This window comes from Cydia amplana, chromosome 13 (genome assembly GCF_948474715.1).
Source record: "Cydia amplana chromosome 13, ilCydAmpl1.1, whole genome shotgun sequence".
Lineage (NCBI taxonomy): Eukaryota > Metazoa > Arthropoda > Insecta > Lepidoptera > Tortricidae > Cydia > Cydia amplana.
The window spans coordinates 9,020,350-9,039,875 of record NC_086081.1 but is presented as its reverse complement, the minus strand read 5'-3'; the positions used below and the strand labels follow the sequence as shown (position 1 = coordinate 9,039,875).

The following is a 19,526-nucleotide window of genomic DNA, read 5'->3' as shown; positions in this document are numbered from 1 at the left end:
AATCCCTTTGTTAGAAGGAGACATTTTTGCGGCTTTTCTTGATTCTATAGAACGCTATGTCATGTATAAGTTTCCGCTTAATTAGAATATTACCTCTTCATTTGAGTCATGCCATCGTACCTACTTACAATGGAATGAATTAATTTCATTCACTTATTACACCCCTGGTCTGGAATTACTCGATGCAGACATGTATACAGTGTGTGGCCTATAACGCGGGCGAAAAATTAAAACGTAGATTCTACTCCTCAAACAATAAAACTTTTGTTCAACAACTTTTTGAAATTATGTAGTCTTAAAATTGTTCCTTTTTCAAACAAACTAAATAATATTTTCAATGTACTTTAAATTCCGTCCAATTGACTTGCCCGTCAGTCTTGTCACCATACAGGCATAATCAATTTCGTAATACATTGCGTGTTCGATTAAATTTTAAAGTGTTTTAAAATACAAACCACAAGTTATTTTTAAAAGTAGCTGAACAAACATTGTCTAGTTTGAGGAGTAGAATCTACGTTTTAATTTTTCGCCCGCGTTATAGGCCACACACTGTATAGGAGATTATACTATTTTTGTTTAATAATTGAACCTCCTTAATGTTCTTGACAGAAGGATATGACCTCCTAGAACACTTTTACAAAGCATATTATGCTCTGAAAATGCTTCAACATGCGGGAGGCCATTTCAAACTAAAAAAATCGAATCCTTATTTGTCCGAGCTTGGAATCTTAAGTATAGAGACCTTGATGGTATAGGCACGGATTTAGAGTTAATAAACTGGATCGAGTACATTGACCAAAAAGTGTGTCCACATGAGAAGTCAAACTAGAGCCCTGCATCTCGTTCTAATTAGGGTGACCATAAGACATCTGTATGTGGGATATTAGGATAACATGAAATATATCAGTAGGGTGTGACATTTTCTAAATAAAGTGAAATTTTAAGTAGTCGGGTTTTTTCTTTCATTTGTAGTCGGCCTCTTTAGCACTCACTCATGGTATGTTCATAAAGGTAGGCTTCCCTTTTGTCCACTTCAGCTTTTTTTAAGTGTAAGCGTCATTGAAGATCTGTTTAGCAAATATGACGTTTTTTTTAAAGTTGGTGCCTTTTTTCTATTGACGGAAATGTGTCCTACCTATAAAGAATCGATTGTATATATATATAAACAGTTTGACACACCTTTTCTGTAACAAAATATTATGTATAAATGAGAGTCTGTAATGTTTAAGGAGTTAAGCACTTTGGTTTTTAATTTTGGCAATTGAAGGGATGTTTACAAAAACAACATAACTGACTACACTGGTTGACACCTGAAACGATTAACATGTTCTTAAAAAAAAATGACAACCGCTCTAATCAGTTATGTTGTTTTTGTAAACATCCCTTCAATTAGGTATTCTATAACAAATCTTAAATTAAACATGCCGAAATAAAGACATACCTATTAAGTTAAACTTACTTTTACATTGCCTACGTTAATAATAAGAATTCTGTGAGACCGATTCACAACGTGCCGACATCATAGTCACCCTAATGAGTTTGACAATGTTGTCTTGTATTTTTATAGTAAAATGTAATAATTGTGGCTTTCTTGTGAAACAATATTCCACAATTAGCAATTATTTCACTCCAACAACCTTTAACATAACATTTCCTCACAATTTTTAAGAAATTTCGCATTCACGTGTTTTGAAGAAATGTCATCAAGTTGGGGATACCAATTAATATTTAAAGTTACTACAAATCCTACCATACTAAAATTTAGGTTTTTTTTTGCTGTGTATGCGCTTGGTTTAATCAGTTATTAATATTGGCATCATAATTATTTACAAATTACTTAAAATATATCAGAACTGTAATCTGAATATAGCACTAAAATTGTATAAGAAGGTAATTAAATTCAGTAGTTTAATGATATAATCTCTACCACAATGGTATCTTTTTAACATTGGCAACATGTGCGAGTGAGACACAGGGCTCGGGTTTTTCTATCTCAAGTGGACCGTTTTCTCTAGTCTGGTACGAACAACTTTCTGTCTCGGTGATAAGGTTCAAATTAGTATGGCAAAAAAAGTGACAACTCGCTCCAGTTTAAAAAATATAACTTCATGGGTATAGGAACGTGTGCGGAAAATTGCTCGATTTTTTATTTTATCCACACCTGCTGCAGGCAATTCTCAACTTTTCAGTGTATTCAGAATCGCAATTCTTATTTTATACAATTATCATCGGTGCCCGTAGCATTGTCCACGTGGACTTCGATTTATTTCATTGCAAACATTAAATTAGCTCTACGTTCATCCCTTCTGTGTCTGCTAAATTTAATAAAAATCGGTTCAGTCCTCTATCCGTGTAAATATGGATACCTACCTGTAAAATCTTACTTAATAAACTTGTCCTATCATGTACCACCTAGAAATATCCCTAAATTAAATGACGTACTGAATCGTTGAAAATCGAATAGCCGTGACATAATAGCACCCTATTGTCTTTCTAATAGCGCACGTACGCACGTATGTGATATCTAATAATTTATCCATTTTACGTAATGTGTGGAAAATAAGAGTATATGTTTAAATTACTAGCTTTTCATTTACAAGGCACATTATTTTAGAAAACACGTAAAAGTCTGTCAAAAGGTATTTTTATCATGTAGCAGGTGTAGGTTTATTATATGGCGGACGAAAATAGTAAGTTATGGTGTATGGTGGTTAATAACCACCATAACCACTGGTTATTGTTGTTTAAAAGATACTTAGTATATTTTTAAACTAGTTTCCTCGCGCAATTTTTTCACACTAGATGTAAATAGGAGCCGTTAAAAGCTTAATGGTTCCGTTTGTCACCCTTCGGGTACGGACACCTGAAAAACATCCTATATTGTGATGACTAGCAAAAATCAGTTTACATGTTTTGTTATGATAGGTATTAGAATGACAAAATACTCGTACGTCGATCGACCTTGTGGCACACTCTTATCCTTGTAACTATATAATTACCGACAGTGTAGGTACAGGTGAGACAAGCCCATTCTACGAGTAGGTATTTTTCTCGTAACGAATCGTTTTATCGGTCCCATAACTCCTTGTTATGACTCCGCGAGCACCCCGTTCCTCGCAAAAGCATTCTTATTCTGTATGATAATAAGCAAAACGACTAACTCATAACCAAAATTTCCAATGCTTTTAGTATAAATTTCCTGCTTTCAGATTGGAGGACGGAATGTTCAAGAAATACGACGCGAGTTTCTGGCTACGCGTGCACAAAATACTTTACTTCATTTGCTCTAAATATTTTGCCAATACAAGACTTTTCTTATCTACAAAATATGCAAATATATTTGCTGCGATAGCACTTAATGGAATACAAGAAGAAAATGTCTTCAGTAGTCGTAGGATAACATATTTACTCGTATCTATTTGCATGGAAGAAAGTTGTTTACGAAAGTTTCATGTTACAAAAGAAAAACTACTTTTGTTATTGTAAGATTGATATGGCGGGTTAAATGATATGAGGATTTATAGTACTTATACCAATTTCAATACTTATGGCAAAACGAAATATTAAAAGCTAAAAATGTTCTCTTATTTAATATCTTACCTACATAACGCTATGTATAACGAACACTCAAAAATATACCTTTGGGTAAATCTGACGGAACTGCTCAAACGATTGTATTTAGTGGTTTCGTAACTGGGGGGTAATTTGTAAAACACATTAAGCGCGACGAAACAAATAAAATCTCTAAAGACATTCCCGATAAAGGCACGTTCTGGAACTTGATCGTAATAGGTAGATACGCAGATACGCGCTCAACTCAGGCACTAACTTTAAACTTCCCGAGATATATGGAGTCGTATTTAGCCCGAGGGTATTGTTCCTGCGAGCTTTGTCTATAGGTGGCGGGAGACATATGGGGCTGGGACGGAAAGGGTCAAAGATTCACTAGTGCACAAATATTTATTGGGAATGGAGGTCAATATTGTGTCGATTGGGTTGGGTATACTGAACTGGAAATAAATATAAGGTAGAGAAAGTTTGTAGGCTAAGGTGGGTAGCTAGTTTGATCTAGAAAAGTATATTTTCAGGCTTGTAACGATTTTATAAGATGAATATGACCAACAATTGAGGGATTAATTTAAGACGATGCCTCAAAAACTGCTAAAGGACATGCCTCTCATTAAAGGTTGGTTTAAGTATATTTTTAAATTTTGTTATTTAGGTACATTTCCTAGCAGTATTTTTTACTGATTTTATTTAAGCGTATGGCATATTAATATTGTAGGCAACTAGTATAACTAATTATAAGTCGACATCCAGGCTACGCAGCCAATCGATCGCATCAGGTATCAGAGAGAGAGGTCCTCCGGGCTGCCCTGGAAACGTCTCTTTGGGCACCGTTCTACAATGTGCTGGGTAGTTTGATCTTCAACGCCGCAGTCACATAACGGGCTCTCTTTCCATCCCCATTTGTGTCGCATATGATTGCACCTGCCATGACCTGTGCGGATTCTGTTGAGGCGGCACCAGTATTTTCTCTGCAGTGAGAAGCCCTTCGGCTTCTGAGTAGGGTTTTGGGTACTTATGTGGTGACCAGCCGCCTCCGCCCATTCTTCTTTCCACGCCTGCTCCAACTGAAATCCGCCAGTCCTCAGTTTTCTACCTGCTTCGCTTGTAGGTCGGCGCGATTTAAGTCGCTGCGGCGGTGGGTTAGTGAATTCTTGGTAGACAGGTAGATCGGACCGGGCATATATTTTTTCAGCTTCTCTCAAGAGCGCGTGTTTCCTGCGTAAGTGAGGCGGGGCTATGTGGCTAAGCACTGGTAACCAGTGAGTCGGCGTAGATTTTATCGTACCGGAAACACACCTTTTTACTGAGCACTTAGTCAAGTCAAGGTACGTCTCGATTTGAATAGCGGAATAGTTTGTATTTTTTTTTACGCATTAGGTTATACACTGCGCAGATAATGTTTATCTGGTTTTAATGTAGGTACATATTTTGTTGTTGTTTCTTTCCTTTAAAACAATACTCCCTTACCTAACAACTTTGTACTCTGCTCAAGGAACATCTGGATTTTAAACACGAGATAGTGTTACGTAACATTGTTTTCGCACTAGATTACACCGGGCGCGGCGCGATGGATGCCCAACTAAGTTTGACAAGTGAGCACATAATTACGCGGAAAGCAAACATTTGAGAGAAGTTGCGGCCCGAGCGCAGTTGCCGACGTTTACCAGGCGGGACACGTTTATACTTTACCTGCTACAGGTTTTAAGTTACTCCTTTGTTAAAAACAAAGACAAACCATACCTACATCACATTACTACGCGTTTATTAAGTGTGCAATAATTATATTTCGTAGTTAAGGTCGTAAACCTGTGTGGTGACAACGAGTTGTCTAATTATGCTCTATCTAGTAGTTGAGGTAATCTGTGGTTTAAAGTGTTTCAATATCAGCTCTAATCACAAAAATATAAACAAATATAGTTACGTGATAGTGAACCTCTTGTCTGACAACAACACACGATTTATTTATGTTTACGTACTAGCGTCAAACAAATGTGCTGATTTGCAGAATAAAAGCTCTTTCCATCGTGTTGCACTGAGCGAAAAGTCGATCCGAAAACTGTCTACTCTATAAAAAGATCAAAGCTAAAAACTTTTCCTTCGTCATGCAAAGGGTAGATGTGAGAATATAAACCTCTTACGATGCAGATTTGAGAGATTTTATCCCGGTGCTACATTTTATTTTCAAATCATTTTCATTCAAAGCGCTTACAAAACATGTTCTTTGAACGTCACCCGCATCTTTTGGTCGTTTTTGGTTTTTTCCTCATCATTATAATTTAAAATGTGGAATGTGACAGTCTAGAGATCAAATTGTGTTAGTAAACAAGGTTTGTTATTTTTTAATTAGATTATCTTATATATGTATAATGGAATGGCTAAAATAATACTTGCAGTATCCTATTACAAAATGGAATTCAATATACCTAAATGGCATAAAGCATAAATAATTTAAACAATGTGCCATTGTTATTTATTTACTACCAGTAAATAAAAACAGACAACATTAAAATAATTTGTTAACTAATTAACTAAGTTTATGAAAAGCCGAAGATTTTACTCCCATTTTTCATTTCCATCATTGGATTCCATTTCACAATTCTCAATTTTATTAGTAGGTATCCTTAAAAATGTGACAGAAATTAATAACCCCTATAAAAGCTACAGTTTTGTGCGTGGGCAACGAAGCAGTGTAACAACGTATCCAGTAGGAAACCTTTACTTACCTAAGTACAGCCAGCGACCCACTAGGCGGGTTCTCTGTTAGTAGGCGGTTTTCGCTACAAACGGGAACCGTGTTATTGGCTACGCTCGTAGCAAGTAACTTGCACTGGAAGTGAGTGTGGGCCCGATTCGGATTTTGTAATAGACATCTATTAGATATCTTTTAGACATCGCCAAGATACGACTAGTGGCTCTGTGAGCTGTAGACCTCGCGAGCAGAGCTTAAAACTGAATAAATGTATGGCAAAAATATTTATTAAAATATAGGTATAGTACATGTAATATAAATAAAAAATTTAAAAACTACATAAAGCTACAAACAAAAATTAAACGAATACGCTTAACCCGCGCTTGATAAATAAAAAATACGACATTTTTCATTTTTAAAATAAAAAAATAAAATAAAACACAACTACCTATACAAAATTTAAGTATTAAAAAAAAACACAAAAAGTTTGTAGCAGTATACAATTACTGGGGATTGAACCAGGGACCTCCCGATGCAAACAAAAAAAGCGAACGTTTGCAAAATACGCAATTATAGTTCCTACTAAAGCTGACAAAATTTAGCTACTCATTCTCAACTAAAAACTAAATATCTAAATACCGCCAAAACCAGCGATACAAATTTTCTGAATTTTTGGCCATTTAATCTATAAGCATATCTCAAAAAGAAAAAACTCTTATGATACCGATACGACTATTTGTTTAGACGAGAGCTATCACGACTCCGCCATTTTGAAAAATTTCCAAAAACCGGATCGACAAAACAATTTTATTTAGTCATAGAATTCGGTCACAAAATTTCACGAAAATCGGTTAAGAATTACGACCTGTAGAGGAGAACATCCGGACATACAAAAGCAAAATGCCCGAGTCAAAACGTAGACCTTCGCTACGCTGCGGTCAATAACGATATGTTTAAGATCTAACCTGTCAAATTTGATATTTCCGCGATTCTGGAGATACTCTTGAACGATTTCCAGAAGATATTACTTAGATATCTAATTCACATCTAATAGATATCTAACACGATCTATCGTAAAAGTGACATTGGTTGCCCAAATTGCGTTGCAAAAGAGAACTGTTGAAATTTAAACTATAACGTATCTAGAATGGATCTAGTACGTGTCGTCTCTTGTGAATATCTTGAAGGTCGAATACGGCAGTCAGTTATTCAAAAGATTTCATTTTCTAACATTCACACGCTCAGAAAATTCCCAATATCACAATTGTCAAAATTACATTTCGCGTATGTAAAGGCAACAGCGTTATCCTACTGGGGGCTCAAATGCTCTGTGGCGTTATGCTAATTGAATTCGGTTTACGACAGGGTCGCCAAGGTAAACCAGCTGGGGTCGTCGGTTCATTATGCCTGCAAACATTTTACAAACCCCTCCCCCCCCTCCTTTATGACGCCTTGCAATTATCAACGCGCATTGCAAGCTGCTAGATAAGGATTTTGTTTGCAAGGTTCATTTTTGATCTTTAATTTTTAACAAGCAGAAACGTCTGCAATCGATGCTATTAAGCTTAGAATAAATTTAAAAGTGGAAAAATTACTGTCTTGTGTGAGACTTGAACTCACGGCATCTGGATCGATACTCCAGCGCTCTGCCATCTGAGCCACCAAGACCTCATCCATAGCCAGCAAATCTTTCCACCATATGGGTCAAGGGGACCCGAGCGACATCTACCGTAAGAGCGTTACACTTCTTGAACGGCTACCGGAGTTCCAAGTCATATTGGAAATTCACCAATTACGATGCGCTACCCATACTATTTCATTATTTCATTTTTGATTAACAGTAAGAATAAATTCGATGTTTATTGAATTAAGGACGAAGTCAATTCATTCTCGAGAACGGTATGAGTACCTGAATATAATGTACAAAAAGAATAAAAATTATTTCACTTTTTCGAACATATAATATATTGTTAAACTACGTAGATCATTCTTAGCAGATTTATTCATGTTTTGTCTCTATTCACTTCAACGTCTTTCATCTGCCATCCTTTTGAGTGTTAGAAGCATTGACATAGCTAGGGACTGGCTTTACGGGCAATAATAATGAGGCATGACAGGGGCCAGTACAGCGGTGTGAAATCGCTACAACGCGATTGGTAGATGACGCGCGCTATTGGTCGCAACTAGTTGCGTTAGACTGCACGATTGGCTGGAATTTGTGAGTAGCACCGCTGAACTTGTTCCATTTTTAGTGCCCCATTAGCCCGTCCTTAGATATTATACGTCAATGATTAGACGCAGGTAATTATCACAATACCTACATCATTATTTTCGTCACTCAGACTCAAAAGCGTCTTCTAAGTACCTATATATTGTTTTCTTCAAACAATGTATTTCCAATTATCATCCAAGCATACTTGATAATTTGGATATTGAATTTGCAGACTCCGTCAAAATTGGTCCCAAGAGCGTGAATTTCAACATCGTTGGCTGTTACAAATTACATCTGATACCGAGCACTGTGGAGGCGACTGATCAGGGTACGATAAAATATATATTTAAATATACAAGTAGGAATTATTCGATGGTTTTTAATAGGAAATTGTAAAAAGGAGACTGACATGACGAATATAAGATGACGACTGTTATGAATAGGTATGTGACATATTAACATTTTTAGACCTCGTCAGATGGTAATATCATCTTTCTATTAGATAAGTACTCGATTAAAAAAAACTAAAAAATATGTATGTCAAGAATACGAGTACATATTAAAATGTCTCTAGATCAATGGACAACTAATAATTAAAACATTATGTTCATATTTCAACGTTCAACTCAATTTATATATGTTTTAATTTATACTGCAAACTAAATACGTAGTAAAGGCTTTTAAATTTCTGGTTTGTCAGTACGCAGACAGTTATGAAACGCCAGAATAAATTTCGGATGCTGATTAAATTTTCAATGTAGACTAACAACATGGAATGTGTAGAATGTCTGCTACCCGAACAAAGTTTGCTTCATTAAGCCAAATGAAAACAGTTTAATTAAGGTAATATAATGGGGAAATTGAGCGGTTTCGAGAAGTAGGCATTATATAAACGGCAGACCAGCAACAAAATCCTGAAATACCGTATCGATTGGGTAGTTCCGCATATTTCGGCCAGAACGAAATTCAACGCACGCCGGTGAACATACCCTTACTGTAGTACATTTATTTAGAAGCTTTTAATTGCGTTCCGTACATTCAAATCTCGTGACTGGATTTTGGCATTAAGTTATAGCAACATTTGTACAACCTTGCATGCACTAAACTGCACCTTGCACTGGGTACTTAAGCCACAGAAATATAGGAGACTGCACCACAATATTCGTTCTTTACATGGTTTACAGTCTAGTGTTATCTACAAATCTAAAAATCTAGTTCTAATGTGTCTGCCTGCGCACAGTTAAAAGAAAATCAATAAAACTGCAGTCATATTTAATATACCGCTAGATCACCACTTGTGCGTAAAAATCTTCAAAACCTTCAGAAGAATTCGTACATTGTTGTTCGGTACTGTAAGTTTAGATAATTCCATGCACTAACCTGAACTGATCTCTTGAATTAAGCGTCTCCTGTTTAATGGACAGTATGACGGGCCCGAGATCTTCGTCATTGGTGAAGTAGTTCCAGTGCTCAGAGCCGTAGAAGTACTTCTCGTAGGTCTCCTGCTCCACAGAGGTGAGTTCGAAGGCCCCTGAGCGCTCCCATTGCTCCTCGATGACGGTTTTCTTCTTCGGCGTGCTCCCGCCATTGTCGCTGCTGTCTTCGGCTGCCTCGTCCAGTGAACCCGATCTTCGGTGGCGGTCTGTGGAGTTAAAATAACATAAAGATTTTTTTTGAAAAGAATACGTATATAAGCGGTTGTATTGGTAATCGTAGTTACCCTTAAAATATGAAAAACTCTTCAGTTGTCAACTGCCTTGTGGTAACCAGTTTGTCAGATACGGACGGCGTAAGTGGTGTAACCCGCCCCAAAGAGAATTAAATCACTACGTACCCGCCCTAAATAGCAATTTCACAGGTGAGGGCACTGATGGCATCTTAACGATTTGTGGCTTCATATGGGTCAAAATCTGATGACTACTAAGGACTCCTGTCTTTAGTGCCCATAGAATAACCAAGTGAACCTACCTCTACACAAGATAATAATTACACCTTACATACTCTGAACACCTTTTTTTTACATATATACTCGTAAAGAGAAATACGGTTACGTGTACACTTATGTTTATGTATAACATTAATTTCACATGACATGCTAACATACGAGGGGTATTCAAAATATTCTCGGTATGAGAATGAAAACAAACAAGTACGAAAAGTTTGATATTTTTATTTTTCAATATACTCCCCCCCTATGTTCATACACTTAAAAGATCGATCAATTATTTTTTTTAATCCTGCATAAAAATATTTTTTATCTTTGGTGTAAAAATGCTCCTCCACTGCCGCCTTCAATGCTTCATCATCGGAAAATTTATTTCCACGCAGATCCTTTTTAAGATTGGGGAACAAAAAGAAGTCGCTGGGGGCTAAGTCCGGACTATACGGTGGGTGAGTAACAGTTTCAAACCCACATTCAACAATAGCTGCCTTGGCAATATGAGCAGTATGGACGGGGGCGTTGTCATGCAGAAGCATAACACCTTTGGTTAACTTTCCTCGCCTCTTTTCTTTGATTGCATCCTTTAATTGACGTAGAATGTTAGCGTAGTACTGTCCTGTGATATTTACACCTTTTTCTTTATAATCGATCAGTAATACTCCTTCACAATCCCAAAATATCGTGGCCATGACCTTGCCAGCTGAAGGGATGACCTTGAACTTCTTGGGATGAGCTGAACCCTTAATGTGCCACTGCATGGACTCTTGTTTACTCTCTGGGTCATAATGATGAACCCAGGTTTCATCTCCAGTAACTATTCTTTGCAGCACCTCATCAGGATTTTCACCGCACAGGTCAATAAAATCGGAACAACAAGCTACACGCATGTCTTTTTGAAGCCGAGTCAGCATTCGCGGAACCCATCTTGCACTTACTTTTGACATATTAAGATGGTCATGGATAATATCATGTACGGTACCAATAGAGAGATTGGTTACTTGTACTATAGATTTTACCTTCACTCGACCATCTTCCAATATAAGTTTTTCCACTTTATCAATATTTTCTTGTGAAGTAGCTACTACAGGCCGGCCAGGTCTAGGGTCGTCTTCAACACTCTCCCTTCCACGTTTTAACTCGCTTGACCACTTTTGAATGGTAGATAAAGAAGGAGCAGACTCACGGTAAACACAATCCATTTCCTCTTTTATGGTTTTTTGATTTTTACCCTGTTTTGTCAAGAATTTTATCACGCATCGATGTTCTAATTTAGTTAACATTGTCAATTCCCACATGATGTTCATGTTTGTTCAGCAATTGCAGAAAAACAAAAGAACATCTCGGTTCGAATTATACTTTTTTTTAATGTCAATGAATAAACCTTAGCGGCCAGTAACGAAAGAAATTTTAGAAGAGGTTGTAAGATATCAATACCGAGAATATTTTGAACGCCCCTCGTAAGTACAAGTACGAGTATATGCCTACAAAATAAATGTCTTTTACACATGTATTTTTTGTACCCATCAAAAGCTATTTGCTACGTAAACATTATTATGGAATTACAAGAAAATGTACCCGAAAACAAACGTAATGTCATTGCAATGCATAATTTGATAAGGCAAGACATTACGTGTGTTGGTATTGCGGTAGAAGTCATTTTTAAATCAGCTATAAGCATGACAAGATAATCTCATTATATCTACCCTCTGGATATTCGAGAAATGTTGGATGACAATGCGGAATTGGAGATTGTGTGCGTGTCTTTAAGCTTACTGTCATATTTAATAATTAAGGTGAATCCTGGGATTTATTACATCTCGAATTCTTGACGTGTGGTGACGAGGAACCTATGTGTGAGTAGGATATGTGCGTGTTTGTGGTCTGAGGATGTCGTTATCGGTTGGGTCACAACCCGTCACCTGTCAAGTTTGAACCTAGAAGCTTACTGCTCTCTCCTCATATAATATGCAATACGTGTCGGTTGAAATATTATATTTTACGTAGACATCTTTTGTTCAAGGCATATTATTTTCATCACACTTGCTCGACAAACATCTTATTTCATGCAGGTGTACTGACGGACAATAGTATTTTATACAATCGTGATATAACCGCACGTACCTTACTTAGGCAACTCAGCAAGCTTCGTTGCCTAAACACGGTACTCGACTGAAAAGCTTGATTATATCACTATTGTATACAATACTTTTTCTACGAGTCAACAAAAAAAATACTTAAAACTAGTAGAAGAATCATATATGTAGGTAAAAAAACCAAAAGTATACAGCTAAGATGCGCGAGCAGCCGCGATACCTTCATACTCGTACGCGACCCGGCCCCCGCGCCCCGCGCCCCCGGCCGGTTGGTCAACGACACCTTCTCGTAACTCATGAGGCCCTGGTACTTGCTCCGCGCTTTCGATTGGTCAATTTCATTATAGTTGACTAAACTGTATCGAAATGAATATTATAGTTGACTAAACTGTATCAAAATGAATATTATAGTTGAGTTGGGGTCCCATAGTGAAAAAGTATGCGATTTCACTTTGGTATACGAAGTCTTAATTCAAGCATTGCAGTCGACGAGTAGAAAAAGGCCATTGTATCCCCCGGGAGTTTAGAATTGTAGAAAAGTTACAGATTTTTAAAAATTGTGTCACTAATTCATATAAACCAAGTAGGTTTTAAGTAAAACACTTGTTTAAGACGAGTAGGTTTTAAGTATAAATGAATTTTACTTTTAAAATACTGGCGTTTAAAATTTATTTTTATTTTTTAGGTATGTCTAAAAATATTTAATTAAAACGGTTAGGCAAACGGTTAGGAAGTAGTTCCCTCCATAAATAAATAATTTTGATGAGTTTGGTAAACGAAACTACGAAAAACTATTCACTTAATATATTAGCTGGGCGTTTTCTAAAACGGTTAGGCAAACGGTTAGGAAGTAGTTCCCTCCATAAATAAATAATTTTGATGAGTTTGGTAAACGAAACTACGAAAAACTATTCACTTAATATATTAGCTGGGCATTTTCTAAAATAAATATCGAAAACCTCTCACAGATCCTGGTGTTTTTGGGTTCTTTCAACTCAGAATCACTAGCATATTCAATTCTGATGATAAAATAAAATGTCCCAAAAATTTGTATGAAAATTGTACGTTCCACTACGTCACGCACATACAAGTGAAAATTTTTTTTTATACTAAAACGTGACGTAATGGCATGGACATTTTGGGACATCTTTTTTTAATGGCGGGATGGAGAATGCTGCCGATTCTAAATATAATGAGCCCAAGAACGTCCAGATTTGAAAGAATCAGATTTTCAATATTTATTTTAGAAAACGCCCAGTTACGAATTTCCAACTTCACACTGAGCACAAAAACAACTTGAAATAAACTATACAATATAAAATGATTTTTATTCATTGATAACAATAATATTGCATTAATAATATTAATGTATACTATATATAAAACTTACAGATGTTATGAACTTATGACAAACTGTCCGACCGAGTTATCTAAAATGTCACTACGAATTTTTACCGTCACTTTTTGTTCAAAAAAGGTTGGAAAAGTTAACAAATGGCCAAATGAAAAATGGCAAGCGGCAGCGAGGGTTTGCGGACAAATTCAGGGACTATAAATAATTGTTGGTGTGGAACGAAGCCAGGTTCTATTGCATAAACAATAGGATGAAATTTACTCTAAATTCACACTAAATAAAAATAGACATTTCAGTTGTGAAAATAGAATAGCATTAAGATTTTATGGGTGCTTTCAGGTTAGGTTTAGAATAATTTATAATATTTAACCAACTTAATAAAAGTTTTAATATCAGATTAATTTAAAGGTTTCCGGTCTCAAAATCCTGAGCATATATTTTTCAAATGATGTAGGGCTGTGCAGACAAAAGGTTTTTTTTTATTCAATCGCTAACGACTTCTACACGTGTCGCGGACAGGAGCTATTTTTCCATAATAAGAATGATCATTCTCGTGAAATATACCCCGTGAGTATGTTCTTCAATCAATGTAAGTTAACTGCGTATCAAAGAAATGGCGAGGAAGGTAAACAGGGTGATTGATGATCAGCTAAGGATACAAAAGAGAATCGGGAAAGTCTCGCGGGGCCATTGGTATATTTCGCAGTACCTAATCAGTTTGAAAATCAAGCTTGTGACTAGAGAAAAGATTATCTATATTACTTAAGAGGTTTCTTATTCTAATGGATTAATAGTCGAATTACACCCATTACACTTCACGATAGCATAGATATTACTAAAACGGCGGCTATAGTGGCCAATTTGCCACACCACCCAACCGGTTTTGATTCGAAATTATAGTTTAGGAGGCATTAATATGTCAATTTAGTATCTGGAATACCAAAACAGCTTACATAACGATTCATCTAATAGTAAGTTATAATATTTATGACACTTAATGGTTAAAATAATTCTAAAATATTTTACACACTATTTTGCTAGAAATATAAAGTAAAGATTAGGGCGTTATTTAGACGGCGCGCGAACTCGTGATTTTAGTTACTTACATTGCGGACTGTTGGTTACGTCCAATTCAACTGACCGATCAAAACCCGCAATGTAATAAAAACTCGCACGCGAGTTCCTGCATCATCTAAAATGAGCCCTAAAGTACCCACATCGCGAACAGAATAAACAGGAACATATAAAGTTCACACAATACCTGGAATAACCAAACCTTGCTTACCTTTTGAGAAGAAAATCTCTCTTCCCTCGTAAACTTTGTAAGCAAAACGAATTTTCGTTACCCCTGTGTATACGAGTTACGAGTAATGCACATTATTTCGTTTATTTAGTACAAATCGGGCAATATGCACATAAAAGGGTTTAAAAGAGGTGGAAAGGGGGAAAATATTTTGTCTCATGCATCAGTGATGCTAACGCGTCACAGACAGCAATTTCTTAGTCTCTCACAGTATGATTATCCCTCGTCGAGATGAAAATTGAATATTCTATGCTACGGGATTGCTGTTTAGTACAGCGTAGGATGTGTTTTATATGAAGTCCGTGAGCTATACGGCGCTAGTGCGTTACATATAATTATATGACAGTGAAAGTGAATTTTCATGAATTTGACGCGATATGAAATAATATGAAAAGTTTTAGGTACCTATTTTAAGTTTATGCGAGTTAATGTATTCACATTTAAAAAGGAAATAAAATAACACCAAAAATTTAATTTTACATAAATAATATAACTATATTTTATATATCAATATTTTATAATTAATAAAATTGTTATTTTATTAATTAATTATTATGTTCTTATTTTATTCACCTACTTTAATAAATATTAATATTACTTACAGTTATCCATTATGTTCCTGAATACTGTTAGTAGGTAATCTAATTAATTTTAGCACACTTTTTTATTTTATAGTCGTAATATAAATATCACAGGGATACATTTCAAATTTACCTGTCATCGTTAATTTACCATAAAAAACAAAGGCCGAATTAGTCATGACGTGACACAATAATGACAATTGTTCGATTAAATTAGCTATTACGCAACCGTCTTACAGACTAACTGGAATTGAATATTCATGTGCCATTAGTATGAATAAAGAATGCGTCGATCAACATAAAGTGGTTTTACTCTCACGGATAACAGTTTATGTCAGGAATGTTAGGATAAGTATATAAAAGAAAGGTTGGGATACTGGCCATAATAAAATGATATCAATGGTTATATCATCCACGGGGTCCCCAAAATTGCGAATAGAAGAAAAATGGCTATTGTGGCAACGATCAGGAAAAAAGTCCATACCTACCTTCTGTATAGGTACTATGTCTATCTACAGTCAGCCAAACTATAAGCTTAGCTACCCTGCAAACAAAAGTGTATACATGCACTAACATACAGAAGTTGGGCCATTTTATTTAATTGTATATAGGGTTTGCACGACGGATCTGAAATATATGGGAAGATCCGCGGATCCGGATCCAGATCCGGATAATTTCATATGTACATTTCGGATCCGTACATTGCAAACCTTAATTGTACACTACAAATATTTTTTTGGGAATTTTTGTGTATATTTGTTCAGAATTACAATGACATGCTCTTTCGATCCTAATAGGAGCAAAATTGTCCCAAATTTTCCATACATTTTATGTTCCTTCCATTTCGTTACCGTCATACAAAGCATATGAAAAATGGTAAGGGAATGGAAACAAAAATTTGAGACTTTTTCTAGGATCGAAAGAGCTCGTAATTCTGAGTAGAATAACAAAATAGTGAAGTGAATAAAATCGTCCAGTTAAGGCTTCACATCATCCCTTATTTCACCTACCCACATCTAACCAGAAAGGGTTACTATAATAGGGAGATGTATTTTTGTAAAAGGGTTCCATAACAGACGATTGTTCCCTACAACCAGTACTAAATATTTACAAAAAACGATCGTATATTTTGATAGATTTTATTTGTTCCTTGACGCTTTTTTTATTTATGAATAAAACTTAATATAAAACGAAATATCGGGAGCTCGAAAACAATACAATAGGTAATCATGGTTCATATCCCGGTCGATATGTCTAGTGAAACTAACCGTGAATCATTCAAAACTGTTATTTATGAATAAAGTTTTTATTTTTCTTAAATCGGCCTTCGACCGATAAATAAGAATAAAGCCGTAGCTCTTATAAATATGTTTTAGATTTTCCCACACTGCTTCATTTGGTTTGGGTTAACACTCTCTCTGTGCGGGTACATATTACATTATGCATAACCATATGTTTAATTCAAGTCACGACCAGCTTATCCGTATACAACACTCTCATTACTGTCAATATTGCGGCTTAGCACCAAAAACCCTAGTCGGGATCATGGTACTTGGACAACAATCGGCGCATTTACCCAGATGGTTGGCATTTAATGCGCAAACTCTTACCACAATCTTAAAGGTTACTTGAAATTGAAATCTCAGTTGTGCACAGCAAGGTCGCTTTTGCAGCTAAGGTGTATAATGAAATGCGAGGTTTTGTAAGCGATCCCTCAGAATGTTGTTCGCGATAACTGCGATAAGACGCCGGGAGGGCGCCAGTGCTACTATTCCTGTTGCTTGCCAAAGCGCAGACGCGGCACGTTCCCAGGCGAACCTACATAGTGTGATCTCGAAATTCGTAACAACGATGAGTAACCAGAGAGTGCACTTACGAGTATATAGTATGGTTTGCTTGAGCTTCTGAGCCACTGGTTCTCGTTAAGCAATAGCAATTGCATAGCAGATCCGCAGACGACGTGGCAATAAATTGAAAACGTGTCGGGAATGACACAGCGTATGCCACTGCGAGTTTTAATTCAATTTAATTTACAATAAACATTGTTGGCCTACTTTAAACGACTGGGTAAATAAACTTTCGTTAATGCAAGCAGCAGAAATAGTACACAATGTAACGACGCCGTTTGTAAAACATTAGTACTTACCTGATGCTTAATTTTACCGAATAATCGTTATTTGTTTAAAAAAAAATGATGTAGAAAATCACATCAGTGGGCCCGATTTGATGTGTTCAAGCCCACATTTACTTTAATAAATATTTTTTTCTTGCTAAATACATCCGCACCTTACCTCTGTCCTCTGTAGGTATAACTTACCTCAACATAGATATAATATATCTGCATCGAGATAGCAAAAGGTGATTTTTTAACCCAAATTGCGAGGCAATAACTGTCTGATATAAATTCAAATGAAGGTCTAACTTTTATATAGTACCTACGTAAGTATAAGTATCCAAATGTTATCTGAAGGTTCACGGTCGACTAAAAATTGTTTAATGCAGCCACTTTGAAAGTTTCAATATTAACCTGAATATTATTCAGGCACGTATATGTTATTTAGAATAAAGATAGTGCACACATTAAATATACTTATGTACTTAATAAGGTTATGCTTTAGCACATTCAGTTACCTCCATAGTATAAATTACAAATATCTATAATATTTAACTGAGTTTTAGGGTCACCGTTTTTAAACTGTAATGTTGTATGTAGTACCTATAAAATTGGGTACCTAGAATGCAACTGACGGATGCGACTTGCATACTAGGTATTTAAATACAAGAGCGTCATCTGTGTGGACCTAGAGTGTACCTATACACTCCATAAATAACAGTCTGTGGTGGTAGTTAATGCACAATAACGACCATCTTATTTACAAAAATGTTGTATGGTAATTGACCAAGAGATGCAAGAGATAGAGAATGGTTAAACAGAAAATGCATTTGTATACCTATACTTTATACCTAGCTAGGTATAAAGTAAAATATACTTGTAAAGATATATAATAGACATAACATTTGGCGAATTGAGCTTTTTATTTGTAAAACTTCAAAATAATATGAACGAAAAAAAAAACAATTCTGGCGACATTCTTATTTGGAACCGTTGTCACTATTGTAAGAGACATTTTAATTTCCTGCTGCAGGTATGGGCTTCCATCGGATACCAACATCAAATCAATTAACTGAGTATCTATTGGCAGAACTTATCTCGTCACAATAAGGTTTACGATTGGTCAATTATCTCGATACGTCAAATAAAACGTAATTAAGTATGCTTGGAATGATAACGGGAAATTCGGTGCATTTCAGTTTAATCGTGTAGTTGACAGGCGGTTTAAAATTTTACTATGTCGACAAAATATTGGCTTTTATCGTACCAACAAGTTAAAAATTCAGGTAACTAGAAGGTACCATAGATAGCATAGCAGCAAGCTGAGTGGAAACCTTTTCGTTGAATCTATAAAGTGATCTTTCTTCTTTTTTATTTTTTTTATTCTTTATTTGTTGTTTAAGCGCCCTGAATACATTAATTACCTTTCATTCTGAAATAGTTCAATTGATATTTATTACAACTTTGAATAATAATACACGCTACTTGGAAGTACACAAATTCTATTACTATTGAATGTAGGTATATGTATGGCAACCAATGATATTATATAACCATAGATAGGTAATACTCATGCTTGAGGAGCACAAAAAATACTTCCATATTTATTTCTGTGCCTACGAAGAAATCTGTTATTTTTGATTAGTTTTCTCATTCCATCCATCTTTGT

At 35.7% G+C, this 19,526-nt stretch overlaps 1 protein-coding gene across 1 annotated transcript in view; it reads right to left on the bottom strand.

The window, feature by feature from the left end:
* LOC134653486 (uncharacterized) overlaps nt 1–19,526 on the bottom strand; it is a 284,313-nt gene that overhangs the window by 24,239 nt on the left and 240,548 nt on the right. Inside the window, exon 9 of the mRNA XM_063508855.1 lies at nt 9,852–10,113. Within this exon, the coding sequence (XP_063364925.1) occupies nt 9,852–10,113 (262 nt within the window). The remainder of the gene's footprint in view (nt 1–9,851; nt 10,114–19,526) is intronic.